Consider the following 16,368-nt stretch of genomic DNA (forward strand, 5'->3'; position numbering starts at 1 on the left):
TCTAAAATCTAAGTGCCAATGATTGTATATAGAGATTCCCTTCTTGAATACTTGTTTGTTAAATACACCATTTGAAATATGATGTAAAAATCAATGCTAATAAATTCGTTAATAAAAGTTAAAAAAGAGTGTAGCATGATTTAGTAATAAAAAAGCTATTTTGCTCCCATATTTATACATTCTTCTTGAGAATGTTTACTGTTGTTTCAATTTAGTTTGAATAACAAAAATAATGCATATCTTTTTTGAAAAATTTATATGATACAGAAATGTGAAAAATTGCCCCTGTATATCTCTATTTCCCACAAAATCAATGCTTTAGAAGGAACCGTCACTAATAGTTATGAGGATAGTTTTATACTAATTACAAATTACATAAATATATGTCATGTATATCTTTCATATATATTTTTATTGTAATTATTTATTTATACTATGAAATTCAGCAAAAATTAATATTTATTTAGTTCTGAATAAGTTGAAGTTGTGTTAAGTAATAGAGATACATTAAGATTTACTGAAGCTGTGTTAATGGCCTACTGGGTCTCTATAATTAATTGCAAACTTTCATTTCTTAAAGAAAATATTGTCAATTATTATCTCTGACTTAATAACTAATGGATGTTTCATACACATTTTTCTTGTTATCTTCCTTTATAGTGCAAGGGTGTGACTAAAATCTGTCATTACATAATGGCTCTGCCACCTGATCTTCCAGAACGACATGCACAAATTCCAGCATTCTTTACTCCTGGAGAGAGACCTCCTAGGGTGCAAGTGGTAAGCAATTTTAAATAAAAATTTCAAGTTAATATGGAGAATTCATAAGAGATTTATAACCATCTCAAGTTCTCCCTAAAGCAGTGATCATTCTTGGCATTGTTGTTTCCTTTTAAAGTTTCTCACTATATGCAGTATATAAAATAATAAAGTTACATCTGTTTTCCTGCACACTCAATATCTTCTGAATGCATTATATACTGTTGTATTTATATAGTACTCTATATTTAATCCCGTAAGTGTTGTTGAATTTAAATGGGTGCAAGTTTTGAGGTTTTGAAGGTAAAGTTAATACTTTTAGTAAGTAGTGTATTTTGAAGAATTTTTTAAATAGTCTGAAAATTCTGACTAACATGAAAGGTTATGATTGTTCTAAGATCATAATGTTATCTAAGAGGAATTCTGCCAAATTTAGCTTTATGCTCTTACTAGTATTGTGCTTTAGCTCTTTTATTTCTGCTAAAATTTTTCAATGAATTACAATTTTTCTTTGAATGCTCTTATTATATGTTATGCATGTTTCCACTGTTTTAGTCATTTCTTTAGTTATATAATTAAAATTATTTTTTTCTAATTTGGTGGTAAAATCTTTTGACAAAAAATGCAGAAAATATAGGAAAGCTCTTACATTTTTATTAATATTTGTACATTTTCAACCTGTGTTCTAGTCATATATATTTATATATTTAACACATATATAGATGCACAAATTGATTATATGAATCCAATGCAAACTACCTGATATTATTTTATTGTTCTATTATAACTATGAATGTTTCTCTGATACATGTAATTGTGCAAATTCATACTGGATTTGTTTATAAGTGGGTAATCATCCCAAGGGTTATGAACACCTCTAACTTCTTTAATACATATTAAAATGGTTTTCTAATGAGCTATATTAATTTAAACTAAATTAGTAGCAAATATGTACAACTAAATAATACGTTTACTATTTAAACAAATAGAATTATCTAAAATTGGTACTAATAATAAATTTTATAATTTTTTGTTCCTCTTTTATAATTGTTAAATATTTTTCTTGCATTTACTTCCTTTGGGCCTGCTTGTTCATAACCCTTATCCATTTAACCTTCATGCCTTAATAATAAGCTATGTGCATTATTCTATTAATTACATCCCATACTAAATTTATCATAGAAGTTTTCACAAAACATAAGAATAAACAATTTTAAGGTTAGAAATGCAAAGCTTGGGAAGTGGTGCTGTGGCTCAGATGGTAGGGTGATAGCCTTGAGCTGAAGAGCTCAAGGACGGCGCCCAGACCTAGAGTTCAAACCCCATGACCACTAAAAATAAGAAAGGAAAAGAAATTCAAAGCTTAACTTATAGGGAAGTCAGCATGAACTTTTAAAGGTGTTTTATTATTCTAATCATCTGTTTTTACATTTGTGTCAGTTTCCAGAAGTAATGTGGTTATGGTTCATATTTCTCTTACCAAAAGTTGATATAACATTCAAATTCCCTCTAAGAGAATGAATGGGTTTATGTCGAAAGTCTTTAAGCTATGATTCAAAATAACTTTAAATATCACGCCATTTTCAAAATCATTTTATATGTGGGCAAGTCTGTAGTGTTGTCTATGCTTGCATGAGTAAAGAATCATTACAGATCAGGAATGTGGCCTAGTGGCAGAGCGCTTGCCTAGAATGCACGAAGCCCTGGGTTCAATTCCTTGGTACCGCCAATACAGAAAAAGCCAGAAGTGGTGCTATGGCTCAAGTGGTACAGCACTAGCCTTAAAAAAATTCAAGGACAGTGCACAAGCCCTGAGTTCAAGCCCCAGGACTGGTAAACAAATAATTACAGTTGCATGAAAAACCTAATTTAAGTGTATAAGTATAATGACTTAATGAGAAAGAGTAGAGTATCTTAATATAAGATTGTTTGTATTAGCCAAGCACTGGTTGCTGACACCTGTAATCCTAGCTAATAAGGAGGCTGAGTCCTGAGAATCACAGTTAGAAGACAGCGGGGATAGGAAAGTCTGTGAAACTTTTATCTCCCATAAATCTCAGAAAAAAGCCAGAAGTTGTGTTAGGGCTTAGTGTTAGAGTGCTAGCCTTGAGCAAAAGAGAGCCCATAGACAGCACTCAAGCACAGAGTCAAGCCCCACAACTAACCAAAAAAAAAGTTTGGGTTTAAGTGATTAATTAACGACCTGGTGAAAAGGGAATAGATCTTTTAAATAAAAGTTATTTTACAGTTTACACTTCGGTTGAATTAAGAATGCTGTGTAACCTCTGTGCAAAATGAACATGATCTTACATTCTGATGGGGATTTAAAATAATGATAAATACTTTGACTCAGTCACATGGAGTCATATAGAAATTTATCATCCTAAAATATCCAAATCCAAAACATGTTAGGAAATACACTTCATACATTTAAAAGCAAAGAAACTGGAATCGAAATTAATGTGTGTCCTAACTTTTATTAAATTATTACTTTACCACTGGTTTCACAGGCATGAACTTGAGCAAACAATTCTTCCACTTTAATCCTTACTCTTCTAAAATGTAAAATGCAGGAATGAATGACCACAGAAGTTATTTTTAGCTCTATGAATCAAATATGACTTAGATATCCCAAACTCTTATTTCTTTCCGTATTGGCCTCTCAAATAAATCATTACATAGAGCATATATTTTACCTAAACTTAATTCCTAACATGAAAATGGATTAAACTTTTATTGATTTTCATCAAAACATTTGCTTTGTAGCACATGGGTTCTGCATTGTGAGCAGGGACGGTGGTAGGATTTTGAAGGATACCAAAAGGAATTCTACCAGCTGTTGGCCCAGCACACCTATCAGGGATTGGAAGAGTTTGAAAATTATAGAGTTTGGGGGTCCCTCTTTTAAAAAAATTGTGACTACAATATTATATTAAATTGAATATGTAGAATGAAAAAAATCACACAAATGAATTTACAAAGCTGACAGATATCGCAAACTCAAAATACTCTCAGGGCCTTGGAAGTGGCCTATTCAAGAGAGGGGCCCTAAAACTTAAGGTTTGTTGACTTCATGATAAATTCATCTCTGGAATTTGGCATGTTTTTCCTCTGCGTACTTCTTTCTGGATCCACTCCTTATCTTTAACAGTTCTTTTTACTCCATGGACACAAATAATGTGAAAGAAGAAAACAACACTGGAATTCAAATGTAAATGCTGTATAGATATGGCTTTTGTGTCAGCAAGGAATTACCAAGCCAGTATGCTTCCCTCTTTATCAAGTGCCTGAATTATTCTTGCTATATCTCCTTAAGCACTAACCATAAGTGTGTAGCCACTTTGGGATGGATGAAAAGCCTAGGAAATACTTTTATTTTGATGGCTTAAGAAATCTACCCACAAATGTGGGCATTTCCCAAAATCATTTAGAATAATAAGTTTCCCATCCCATCTGAAAGCATGATTTCACATCCAGGGAAATGTACTGGTAGATTGCCATCATCTCTACCAACATCATCTTGTCATATTCATCTTTCATCTAGGATGCCTTGCTTCTTGTATTTTTGTGAACTTGATATGTGGATACTTATAAACATTGATTTGCTCAAAGATTGTGAAGACTTGAAATGTTTTCATTTTGATAGGCCAAAAATTCTTATACAATCTGAGACTTGCATTATATAAAGGCTTTTTATTCATTCATAATTTCCTCCATTCTTTGGCAATCATCCAAAATACAGTGTTTGCAATCCTGTGAATAGACAATGATTCAATAGTTAATCATGAAATTTATCATGTTCCAGAAAATATAAGATATGATTATCATTCTAAACAAAAATTAAAGACACAAGCCGGGCATTCATGGCTCATGCCTGTAATCCTAGCTACTCAGGAGGCTGAGATATGAGGATCGCAGTTTGCAGCCAGCCCAGGCAAGAAGGTCTGTGAGACTCTTATCTTCAATTAACCAACAACAACAAAAAACAGAAATGGAGCTGTGGTTCGAGTGGTAGAGTGCTGGCCTCGAGCACAAAAGCTCAGCGACAGCATTCGGGCCCTGAGTTAAATTCCCAGGACTGGCACAAAAAAGACACAAAATTCAATTATACCTTTGGAATATAGAATGCAACGTTCTTCCAAATAGATGCAAATAAAAATCAATATGATATGTTGAGAAAACTAACTGGCTAACAATTAAAGAAATTTATGCAGAAATGATTAGCAAGAAGAAAAATCAGTGTACTGCAAACAGAAAAATTAAGATACATCAGTATTTAGCTAATCAACAAAACAATTACCCATTTTTAACATTTGAAATTGAATAAGCTACTCTCTGGACTTACCTGTTTGAAAGTAAATCAATAGTGGAATAATTTCCAAGTGGAAAAATCTTATAAAAATATTTGCAAAACATATGTGTATGTTTTGAAAATTCCATGGCTACAAACTATTTTCATTTCAAAATTGTATCATCTAAAAGCAACATTTTGTGTCTAAAAGAGTGTCAGGAAAATATATTATGGAATTCTGTCATTGAGCTCCAAAAAGAGGCTTGTTTTTCTACCTTTAGAAAACAAGTTTCAGATTCTATCTCTTCTCGTGTTATGATGGCAATTAATGAAAAAAGTTGCAAAATGTTTGCGCTTAAATGATCATCTCTGCTCAGAAGAAACTTTGAACAACTTAGCTGACATCTTCTTTTTTTCCATTCAAGTGGCAGGACCCAGAAGATGAAGTAGGAATCCACAATCAGTTATTTGGCTTGCTGTGTTCTGAATTGAAGTAATCCTTTGACAATTTACCCTGATGTATTTATTCACAGCAGTAATTAGTCCGGGTGAGATAGATTTATAAAATTGTCCTCATTAGGAAGATGCTTTAGAATAGGTTCAATTTAAAGAAGAAACAGATTTGGAACTCAGATTATTCTCTTGTTTTTTTTTATTGCCTCTCTCCTTTGTCCCACTCCATCCCCTTATTTCCTATCTTGCTTCTCCCCCTCTCATTTGCTTCAAGTATGTGTAGTCACAACTATTCACAGCCTTTCTCCCATGTACATTTTCTCCAATGACATGTTGCAATCTGTCAATTTTATGAAGAAATTTTTAAAGAATATCCACTACCCTAAAATGAAAGACCCAATCTCGTACATTTTACTCTATTAAATACTAACTTCATTTTACCCGAGTTTTTAAAAAGCTGCATGTGTATAAGGAGCCAGTAATAATACCAACCTCATAATTTACTTTCACAACCATCTTTCTTTTGGAATGCATACCATCATCTCATTTGATCCTTAAAATGATTCTGTGATATGCAGGAACCATATCCATTTTAAAAATTAAGAATTTGAAGCAGTGATATACAATATACCAATTCTTTACGTTACTTCTCACTGAGGTCTATCAATGTCAGTTGGATCATCAATATTACTTATTTATTGATTTAATCATCTGTGGTCAGCTGTCTTGCTTCAGAATCTAAATGAAGTTTTCACCAATCTCCAAAATATATGATCCTCTACCCAACTCCAGAACTCTTTCAATCTCACCTTATGACCTTTCTTCAGCAACACTATCAGGCCAATCAGTTATGACCTTTTTGGGAGTACCTTCAGCAATAGTAAACTTGGCATTCATGCATGAAAACAATCAGAGCAACTTGACAAGCTTTACAAAATCTTCAAAGATACTTGTGAGCTCACAATCCATGGAAATATATGGAAGGTATATCTGGGACAGAAAGGAAATTTCCAATACAATCCAGAAGACAATGCTGCCAGAAATTGTGGCTTACTGTTTTTACAAATGAACTAAAATACTGGAAGGAAGCATCTGCCAACTTAAAATCTAAGTCTTTAAAAATACTCTTCATGAATGAAAATGGAAAAAATTTTGGACAAAAAAAGAACCATTCATTATCAACATACCCAACTAAGGGTCATTCTTCAACAGAAGAAAAGGGATGGGAACTCTGATGGAATGCTGAGGATGCAGAAAGAGCAACAAAATGGTAAATATGTATGTAAATCTAAATGATTATAGACTGTAAAATAACAATAGTAATGATATTGGGTTTAAAATATATAGAATGTAAGTAATTTTGTTTGTGTAGTAACAAATAAGGAGAGGGAGGTGGGCAAATGGTGATAAAATGTTCTGTCATTGACTTATTCAAGAAGTGATAAAAGTAATTTGAGAACCCATGGATGCTTATGGTAATTACTAAAAGAATAATGAAATGATGTACTACACCAATCAGTAAATATAGGGGAAATGGATAAAATAACCCAAAACAATGCATGCAGGAAGGTGAAAGAACAGAGAATTAGACAAAGTTGAAGTGTTAAATTTAACCTGAACCATTATTTACAATCAACTGCACTAGACTAAACTGTTCAAATGAAAGATGGGTGCTATACAGATTAGGAAAAATATCCCATTGCAAGAGAAATGCCTAAAATATTTAAAAATAAAATATTAGAAAAAGGGATACCATGTAAATAGCTGCTAAAAGGAAACCAAGCAATTGAACTGTAGATATTGAGACTTTAACAACTCCACTAGAGAGAAGCATGAATATTTTATAAGGTAAAATAGTTTTATCAGAAAGTTAAAACTTTGGGTTTGTACACATATAATTATAAAATAACCACAAATTAAAAGGAAAGGAGTGAACCTCTTCAAAATAACAAAAGTATTCTTATCCACAGGCAAGGTTACATCATCCCTCCAGATATAGAAGAGCACATTTTGTTTGCTCTTGCCTTCTACCATCTGTCTTTTAATTTTTTTTTGCTTCAAACTTTCTTCACAACTCATGCGTTCTTTCAATTCAATATGCAGATATTCTCAAATCTCTCCAGTCCTCCTCCCAATAGAAAGCAACTCTTGATTACACTTCTTTTAATTGTTTAATTGCTCTTCTCCTGAACTTCTGAGCTAAGATTCCTAGGACAAGTCATGGTATGAAAGAATCCCTTACATTTCATTCATTGCTAAACACATAGAAATTGAACTGCTGCCTCAAATTGTACTGAAATCAGTTTTCAACTTACCTGATTTCTCTTCGATGTTGTTGATCATTGCTTTTTTGAAACCATGTCTTCTATTGGTTAACAGGCAACTCTCTTAAGGCATCTCTAAATTGTCTGATCATACTCTTTTGGTGAACTTCATTGAATTCAGTGTGCTTGTTCTATGTGTTTCATTTTATTTATATATTTTTCCTGAAGCAGTGTATTCCCAATCATACTTTTTTAGATTCTATACTTCAGAAAAACGTAGAAATATACATTAAAAATGTAACACTTTGAAAAGTACTACCACATTTGAATTGGAATCTGAACGGTGCAGGAGACAGCCCAAAAATATAAGATTACAAACAAATGTTGGTGATTCTCATGCTTAGATTTTTATAGGCAGCAATGAATTGGAGAAAACATATTGTCTTAGAATTAATAATGACTAGTTTGTTTACTTAATTTTGCAGTATTGAGGATTGAATGCAAAGCCTTACACTTGACTGACCAGTCTTGTATCATAAGTCAATTTGCTTTAATTTGATTTTAAGATAAAGTTTTTATAAGCTAGCCTTGAACCTTGATCCTCCTATAAAAACCTCCTAAATAGTTGGAATTGCAGCTGAAAATTACTACTTTAATTGAACTTAATAGTTTCCTATTACCTCTAACGTTGGGGGGTGGACCACATACATGGATAAATACAATTTTCTCTTCCATTATGAATTTACTTTATAATGATTTCAGTGTTAGGCAAAACCCACAGCAAATCAGATTCATTGTGTATATCTGATGGAAAGATTGTGTAGCACATTGTCTTAATCACTTGTTCAAAACTCTCTAGGATAGAACTCATATGTTCATGTATGTATTCAGAGACACATTAAAAGAGAACATATGTTTTATTGGCCCTCAGTTTTGCTTAATCTTATTTCATTTTTATCATATTTGATCATTTTCCCTATAAAATCTATTCGTAGTCCAAAGAGCTTAATCTAAAATAGGGTTTTTTCTAGTATTCATTGCATGAACATATTTGATTTATTTGTACATAGTAGTAATAAAAGGAGCTTGATTGTGTAGTATTAGTTCCCTATGCATACTAATTAATTCATATCCTGCTGTTTCTTAAGGGATATATTCCCCAGACTGACATATTATAGGCTACATGTAGTCATTTAGTGCTCAGTATGTTTTTTATTATAAAAACATTTATTATCTTTTTAAATTTTACAAAAGGGTTTCAATTCTACACGTCAGTTTGTTAGTATAATGCATCTTATTTGCATTCCCCATTATACTTTTATTACCTTTCTTTTGGATACATGTATTTTAGTCTTTCATTCCAGAGCTTAAGGCTTGGTAAGCAGTTGCTATTTTACTTGAGCCATATATTCAGCCTTTCTTCCTGGTTGCTTTTCAGATAGAGTCTTCGTTTATGCCCAAGCCAGCCTAGACTGTGATCTTTCTTAATACACTTTCCATTAAAGAAAAGATAACAGGCACAAGCCAGTAGTTTCTTTTCCATTACTTAAATGATTGAGTTTGAATCTTGCATTCACACCTGAACAGGTTGTATGATGTACTTCTGATTTCCTACCTCCTATCACTTGCAAAATAACCCTTATTCATTTAGTATGTTTTCAAGTGTATATTTTCATAGAAGAAAATAACTTTCTTCTACATTGTAGAGGATTTAATGCATGCATTCTGTTATTTCTCTAATTAATGTTCCATTAAGTTAACCATTGCAGTGCTAAAGACAAGAGAATTAAAAAGTTTTAAAATGTTCATTAACATTTGCTTTTTAAATAAATAATTATCCTTAAATACCATAGTTTGGGCTATAAATGTGAAGCCTGATTTAAATCTTCACCTACACATTTTACCTACATACTATTTATTTATCTAAACACACACTACATAGTTAAAGTTAAATATCTTAAGTATTGTTTCCGTTTCCTTTTATAATGCAGACAAAAAATCAAAGTGATTCCATGGCCCAGTTTCCTGGAGATGGCATTACAAATATTTACAGGGTTTGTGAAATAGTCTTGTGCTTCTACTATCAACACCGTCCCTTATAAATTTTAGTCTTGTATACTCAAAACTTATTTTAAAATTTATTAGCTTATTTATTTTTATGCAAACATTGCAAATAAGGTTGTAAAGAAAAATTTCCAACTTTCTAAATGAAGAAGCTGAGGCTCAGACCTGCCCAAAGGCAACTAAGGAAGTAAAAGTTTTATTTATACCTAGATTCCACATAAGAGCACAAACACAATACTTTTGTTTTTGAATCTTTGCTTACCTCTTCTCATTCCACATAATCAATCATCTATATTTCCATCAATTTTATTACAAAAGACATAATTTAATTCCTCTTAATTGCTCAATAAATCTCCATTGTATATTATACTAGTTATATCTATAGATATATATTGTATCTATAGATATCTAAATATAGACATATACATATATACACCTATATATTTATGTGTATATACATACAGATACATATACATACAAGATATGTATGTATATGTGACTCTATGTATATATATATACTATGTCATAAAACCATTATTCCAGAGGATTCTATCCTATAAGAGGAATCTGTAAACAAGTACTTCTAAGTTCCCCTTGTTTTATTATCATTATACAATATTTTTCTGCTCTTCTGGCATACTTCGGTATGACTATCCATAAAAATATAGTTTCTTTGGGGCATTTCAATTTTCATTTCGAGAGTTCCTATGTCACATAAAATTTATAATACATAAAACTTTTTTCTCCTACAAATGCAAATTTAAACCACTATGGCTTAGTGATAGTATATAAGGCTAGATTTAAACTGGGAGGGGAGTTGGAAAATGGAAAACATATGTTAGACTATGTTTCTGTGAACAAATATGAACCTAAAATTGTACTTGTCATTCTCAAAATTATAGGTAAATTTCTGTACTGCTTGAATATCAGCCTTTTTCTGAGCCATTCTTGAATAGCATACGTAGAAGGAAACTTACTTTACGTCCTATCTACATCTACCCAAGCCCCAAGCCTTTCAAAGCTTGAAGGAACCCAAGCAAGTATTTTGGAGAGGACACTGGGCAAAAAAGTGGTCAACTGTCCTAAACCAGAGCTCCTTGGGCTACTAGAAGTAAATTTAATAGTGTCAAAATAATACTATCTCCTTATGACTTTTGTAGTGTTTACCAGTACATTGATGATTTTTTCATATATTTTTTATTGTAATTATTAGAAGGGTTACATTATATTCACCAGATAGAAGGTGTATTACTTCACAAACATTGATAACCTTTCTTATGTCTTGGTCCCCATTTCCCTCCCCCCATGCGCTCCCCTCATCTTGTTTTCCCCCCTTCCCTATCCTATTTCAAATAACCAAATAAGCATACATAAAATATAATATATAACAAGTTAAAATACTGTAAAAATATGAGATAACCAAGGGACAGCAAAAGAGATGAGAGATAACATAGTACATTAAGGAAAATAATCACTCATTATATTTCTTTTATTTCTATATCTTGGAGGTCCTTTCACTTAGTGTCATTCTATATGGCCTTATGTATCTAGATTTTGCTCTATTGTAAATATCTGCTAGGAGAGCCCAAGGTTTCTACTGATTATGACACATTAGGGAAACCGTTGAGTCTATTTCCTTTGAGTCTGCCTTACTTCACTTAACATGATTTTTTCTAAGTCTTTCCATTTCCTTACAAATGGGGTTATGTCATTCTTTCTGACAGCAGCATAGAATTCCACTGTGTAAATATCATATCTTGTTGATCCACTCATCAACTGAGGAACATCTGGGTTGGTTCCATATCTTTGCTATGGTAACTAGTGCTGCAATGAGAATCATTGTGCTAGTGGATTATGTCCTTGTTTCTGGACGATTGGGTAAATGCCAAGAAGTGGAATTGCTGGGTCATAGAGGAGCTCTATGTTTTGTCTTTTGAAAAACCCCCATACTGCTTTCCACAGTGGTTGAATGAGTTTGCACTCCCACCAACAGTGTAATAGTGATCCCTCCTGGCCACATCCCCACCAGCATCAGTTGGTAATAGATTTCTTGATCCTGGCCATTCTAACTGGAGTGAGGTGGAATTTTTTTTTATTTCTCATGAGTATATTACTTTATTATTATTGACAGTATGAACAATAATGAAAACAAGAAATAGTAATAACAGCAATGATCATGAAAATAATAATAATAATAATAATAATAATAATTGATACCATATTTGAGTGTCTGTTTCAAAACGGTTCAAGAATATCATGCCATTTACTTCTCTCTTTTGTAAAGAAGGACACAAAACACCTCCCTTTATAGAAGAAATAAAATAGCTTCCTGAGGGGTGAATTTGCTGACTGGTTATTGAGGGGTTTTTTTGCATTTTTTATTGTAATTAGTAAAAGGGTTACATAATATTTGCCAGATAGAAAGTGCATTAATTCACATACATTGATACCCTTTCACATGTCTTGGTACCCATTTCCCTCCCCCCCACACCCCCCACCCATCTTGGTTTTCCCCCCTTCCCTATCAAATTTCAAATAACCAAATACAAATAAATTCAATATATCAGATAACAAAGTGAGATACTATAACAATATGAGATAACCAAGGGACAGCAAAGGAGATGAGAGACAACATAGTACATTAAGGAAAACAATCATTCATTATATGGCTTTTGTTTCAATATCCTGGAGGTCCTACTGATTATGACAAATGAAGGAAACCATTGAGCCTAAGTTTGAGGTGGAATTTTATAGTGGTTTTGACTTGTATTTCTTTTATGGTCAGAGATGTCGAGCATTTCTTCATGTGTCTATAGGCCATTTTTATTTCTTCTCCAGAGAAGACATTCTTTAAGTTTTGGCCCATCATTTAATGGGATGGTGGTTTCTTTGGAGATTTGTTTTGGAGTGATTCAATTATTTTAGCTATTGATATATTTGAGATATGAGGCCTTTGTCTGTTGTATGGTTAGTGAAGATTTTCTCCCACTCTGTAGGCTTTCTAATTAGTTTGCTAGCTATGTCCTTTGCCATTCAGAAGTTCTGCACATTAATGCAGTTCCACTTATCCAGACTTACATTGATGCTTTTTATTGAGTCTTCTAGAAATTGTATTCAGCCAGAAACACAATGATCTATTAGACATATAAAGATGCCTAACTGCTCATGAATTTAAGCATGTTCATTATTTATAATTTTTGGATAGAGTAAATCCCCCACAGTCTATACTTCTGGATACTTTGACAAATATAGACATCAAAGAATGGAAGATCATGAATTCATCTAGGAAATTACTGTTGATAATAAGATGCTCGATTAGAGGGCACATTGAAGTTCTAAACTGGAGTAGTGGTTTAGCTAGACAGAATGGATTTTTGTTATTTGCAACCAATATACATTCTATTTTTTGCATTTTTCTTTTACTTTATTGTTGGGATAAAGCATATAGGGGCTACAGTTACATTTGTCAGGTAGTAGGTGCATTCCTTCTCGCATATTGATACCCTTCTCATGTTTTTGTCCATGTCCCTCCTGCAACCCCCTCCCAATCATCTTGTTTTCCCCACTTCACTTCCCTATTTCAAATAAACAAATAAATATCTATACAATATGCCAGGTAACAAAATCATATACAATAATAACATGAGATTATCTATGAGGGCAGAAAAGAGAAGGGAAATAACATAGTACATAAGAATAAAAATTGCATGGGATAAACCTCTTGTTCCCATACTGATCCTTTCATTTAGTGTCATCCTATATGACCTTCTATACATAGGTTTTCAGATGCTGTAATCCTCTGGTAGGAGAGTTCTAGATGTGTACTAATTATTACAAATGAGGGAAACTATGGAGCCTGTATTCCTTTGGGTCTTCACTTAATATGATTTTTTCCAAGTCTTTCCATTTCCTTACAAATGGGGCAATGTCATTCTTTCTGATGGCAGCATAGAATTCCATTGTGTATAACTACCACGTCTTCTTGATCCAGTCATCTACTGAGGGGCATCTGGGTTGTTTCCATGTCTTTGCTATGGTAACTAATGCTGCAGTGAACATCATTTTGCTAGTGGCTTTAGCATGTTCATGTTTCTGGACATTCGGGTAAATGCCAAAGAGTGGAATTGCTGGGTCATAGGGGAGCTGTGATTTAATCTTTTTTTTTGCCAGTCCTGTGCTTGAGCTTAGGGCCTGAGCACTGTCCTTGGACTTTCTCAAGGCTAGAGTTCTACCACTTGAGCCTCAGCACCACTTCTGGCTTTTTTCTATGTATGTGGTACCGAGGAATTGAACCCAGGTCTTTATGCATGCTAGGCAAGCACTTTAACCACTAGGCCAAACTCCCGGCCCCTCAATCTTTTGAGGAATTTCCATACTGCTTTCCATAGAGGTTGAACAAGTTTACACTCCCACCAACAGCATAGTAGCTCCTGACCACATCCCTGCTAGCATCTGATGTTATTAGAACTCTTGATTATGGCCATTCTAAATGGAATGAGGTAGAGTCTCAAAGTTGTTTTGATTTGCATTTCATTTATGGCCAGAAATGATGAGCATTTCTTCATGTGTCTATAGGCCATTCTTATTTCTTCTTCAGAAAAGTCTCCTATTCTTTCTTGTAGTTTTGAGGATATCTGCTTTTACCTCAAGGTCTTTGATCCATTTGGAATTAATTCTGGTGTAGGGTGACATAGAAGGGTCCAACTTTTCTACAGCTCTGCCAGATTTAACATCATGACAATGTTAATCCTGCCAAGGGCTGTCTTCGAATTCAGTGCAATACCCATCAATACACACAATATCATTCTTTAATGAAATAGAGGAAGCAATTCAAAAATTCATATGTGATAATAAAAGACCCTGTGTATCAATAACAATCCTTAGCAGAAAGAACAATGCAGGAGTAATATCAATAATATTTTAGAGTCTATTACAGAGCTATAGTAACCAAAATAGCTTGGTACTGGCACAAGAACAGGCCTGAGGGCCAATGAAATAGAACTGAAGACCCAGAAATCAACCTGAAAACCTATGGCTACTTATTCTTTGATAAGGGAGCCAAAAAGTAGGATGGAAGAAAGACAGCCTCTTTGACAAATGGTGCTGGTAGAATTAGTTTTACATTCTATTTTTATTGTACCTTTACATCACAGATCAATGAAAACATTACGGTACAATAAGAATTTGAAAAGGTCAGGCTTTGGGACTATTTTATAGAAATTCCTGAAAACTAGTGCTAATAAGCCTCAATATTTCCATCAACCTTTAAAGAAAATTTGTTAGAAAATAATCAAATTTGGAATTGTTACTATAACCCATTATTGTAATATATTTACTAAACATTTAATTTGATCTTTTGAAATGTAGCATAAAGCTATCATGTACTGCCCATTAGTTAGTTAAATGAGGGAACGTTGGCTTATGAAGCATAAAAAAGGATAATTTTAAAGATTAGATTGCTATTTTCCAGGCCCCATCACTTTATCCATTTCATTTTCATTTGGTAGTGAGCAGAAAACAAAGGACAAGAAAATAAACTATTAATAGAGATCTAGATAAAAGTTTCACTATTAATGTCTTAATTAATTAAGGATTTTCAGCATGATACAATGAAAAGTCTTCCACAGACATGATAAGGAAAAAATATTTTGTATAGTTACTAGTGAAAGACAGCAAAAAGAGAATGTGGAAAAATAAGCAGGAAGATGTGCTTTAAAATTTTGCATACGATTCTCTCCATACAGTGCCTCAGATTTATTTTTTTTTGCCAGTCCTGGGTTTGAGCTCAGGGCCTGAGCACTGTCCTTGGACTTTCTCAAGGCTAGAGCTCTACCACTTGAGCCTCAGCACCACTTCCGGCTTTTTTCTATATATGTGGTACCGAGGAATCGAACCCGGGTCTTCATGCATGCTAGGCAAGCACTTTAACTACTAGGCCAAACTCCCGGCCCCACTGCCTCAGATTTAGAATGTGCAAGTTTCATATATAATTTTTCTATCATTTAAGAGTTATTCTTTGATTCATTATGTTAGAGTTTGGAAAATTTATTGAAACTCAAGGGCTAATCTTTTTTCGATAGAAAATTTATTTTGCGTCTTTGATACTTATTTTACTTAATTTATCTTCTTCCTATCCTAATCTAAGAGTAAGATGTGCATACTTTTCATAAGCATTGATAATTGATATCAAGTATTGTATAACAATGTACAGACAATAGTTATTCTTTGGTGTTGATAGACTTTACCTCTAATTTTCTTCTGAAACTTAAATCCAATTATGTAACCAACACAGAATCACTGAAAAGTATAGACCTCTCTTTTAGTACATTGCAGTTTCTAGTTTATCTTATACATCATTTCTTATTTGTTCCTCACTACAACTGTGTCATAATCAGAACCAAAATTATTATTCCATTGACAAATATGCCAACCAGCAATAATTGAGCTGGTATTTGAAAAATACTATATATACCCATCTACATTGCCATATGATCTTCACAATGACCCCATAAAATACGACATTATAGATAACCTTTA

The 16,368-nt window shown here is 33.0% G+C and overlaps 1 protein-coding gene across 1 annotated transcript in view; it reads left to right on the top strand.

The window, feature by feature from the left end:
* Positions 1-16,368, top strand: part of LOC150041105 (uncharacterized) — a 324,318-nt gene that overhangs the window by 157,080 nt on the left and 150,870 nt on the right. Inside the window, exon 9 of the mRNA XM_090327132.1 lies at positions 661-780. Within this exon, the coding sequence (XP_090183258.1) occupies positions 661-780 (120 nt within the window). The remainder of the gene's footprint in view (positions 1-660; positions 781-16,368) is intronic.

The sequence above is a fragment of the Megascapheus bottae genome, chromosome X, assembly GCF_031878675.1.
Source record: "Megascapheus bottae isolate mThoBot1 chromosome X, mThoBot2.hap1, whole genome shotgun sequence".
NCBI classification, from domain to species: domain Eukaryota; kingdom Metazoa; phylum Chordata; class Mammalia; order Rodentia; family Geomyidae; genus Megascapheus; species Megascapheus bottae.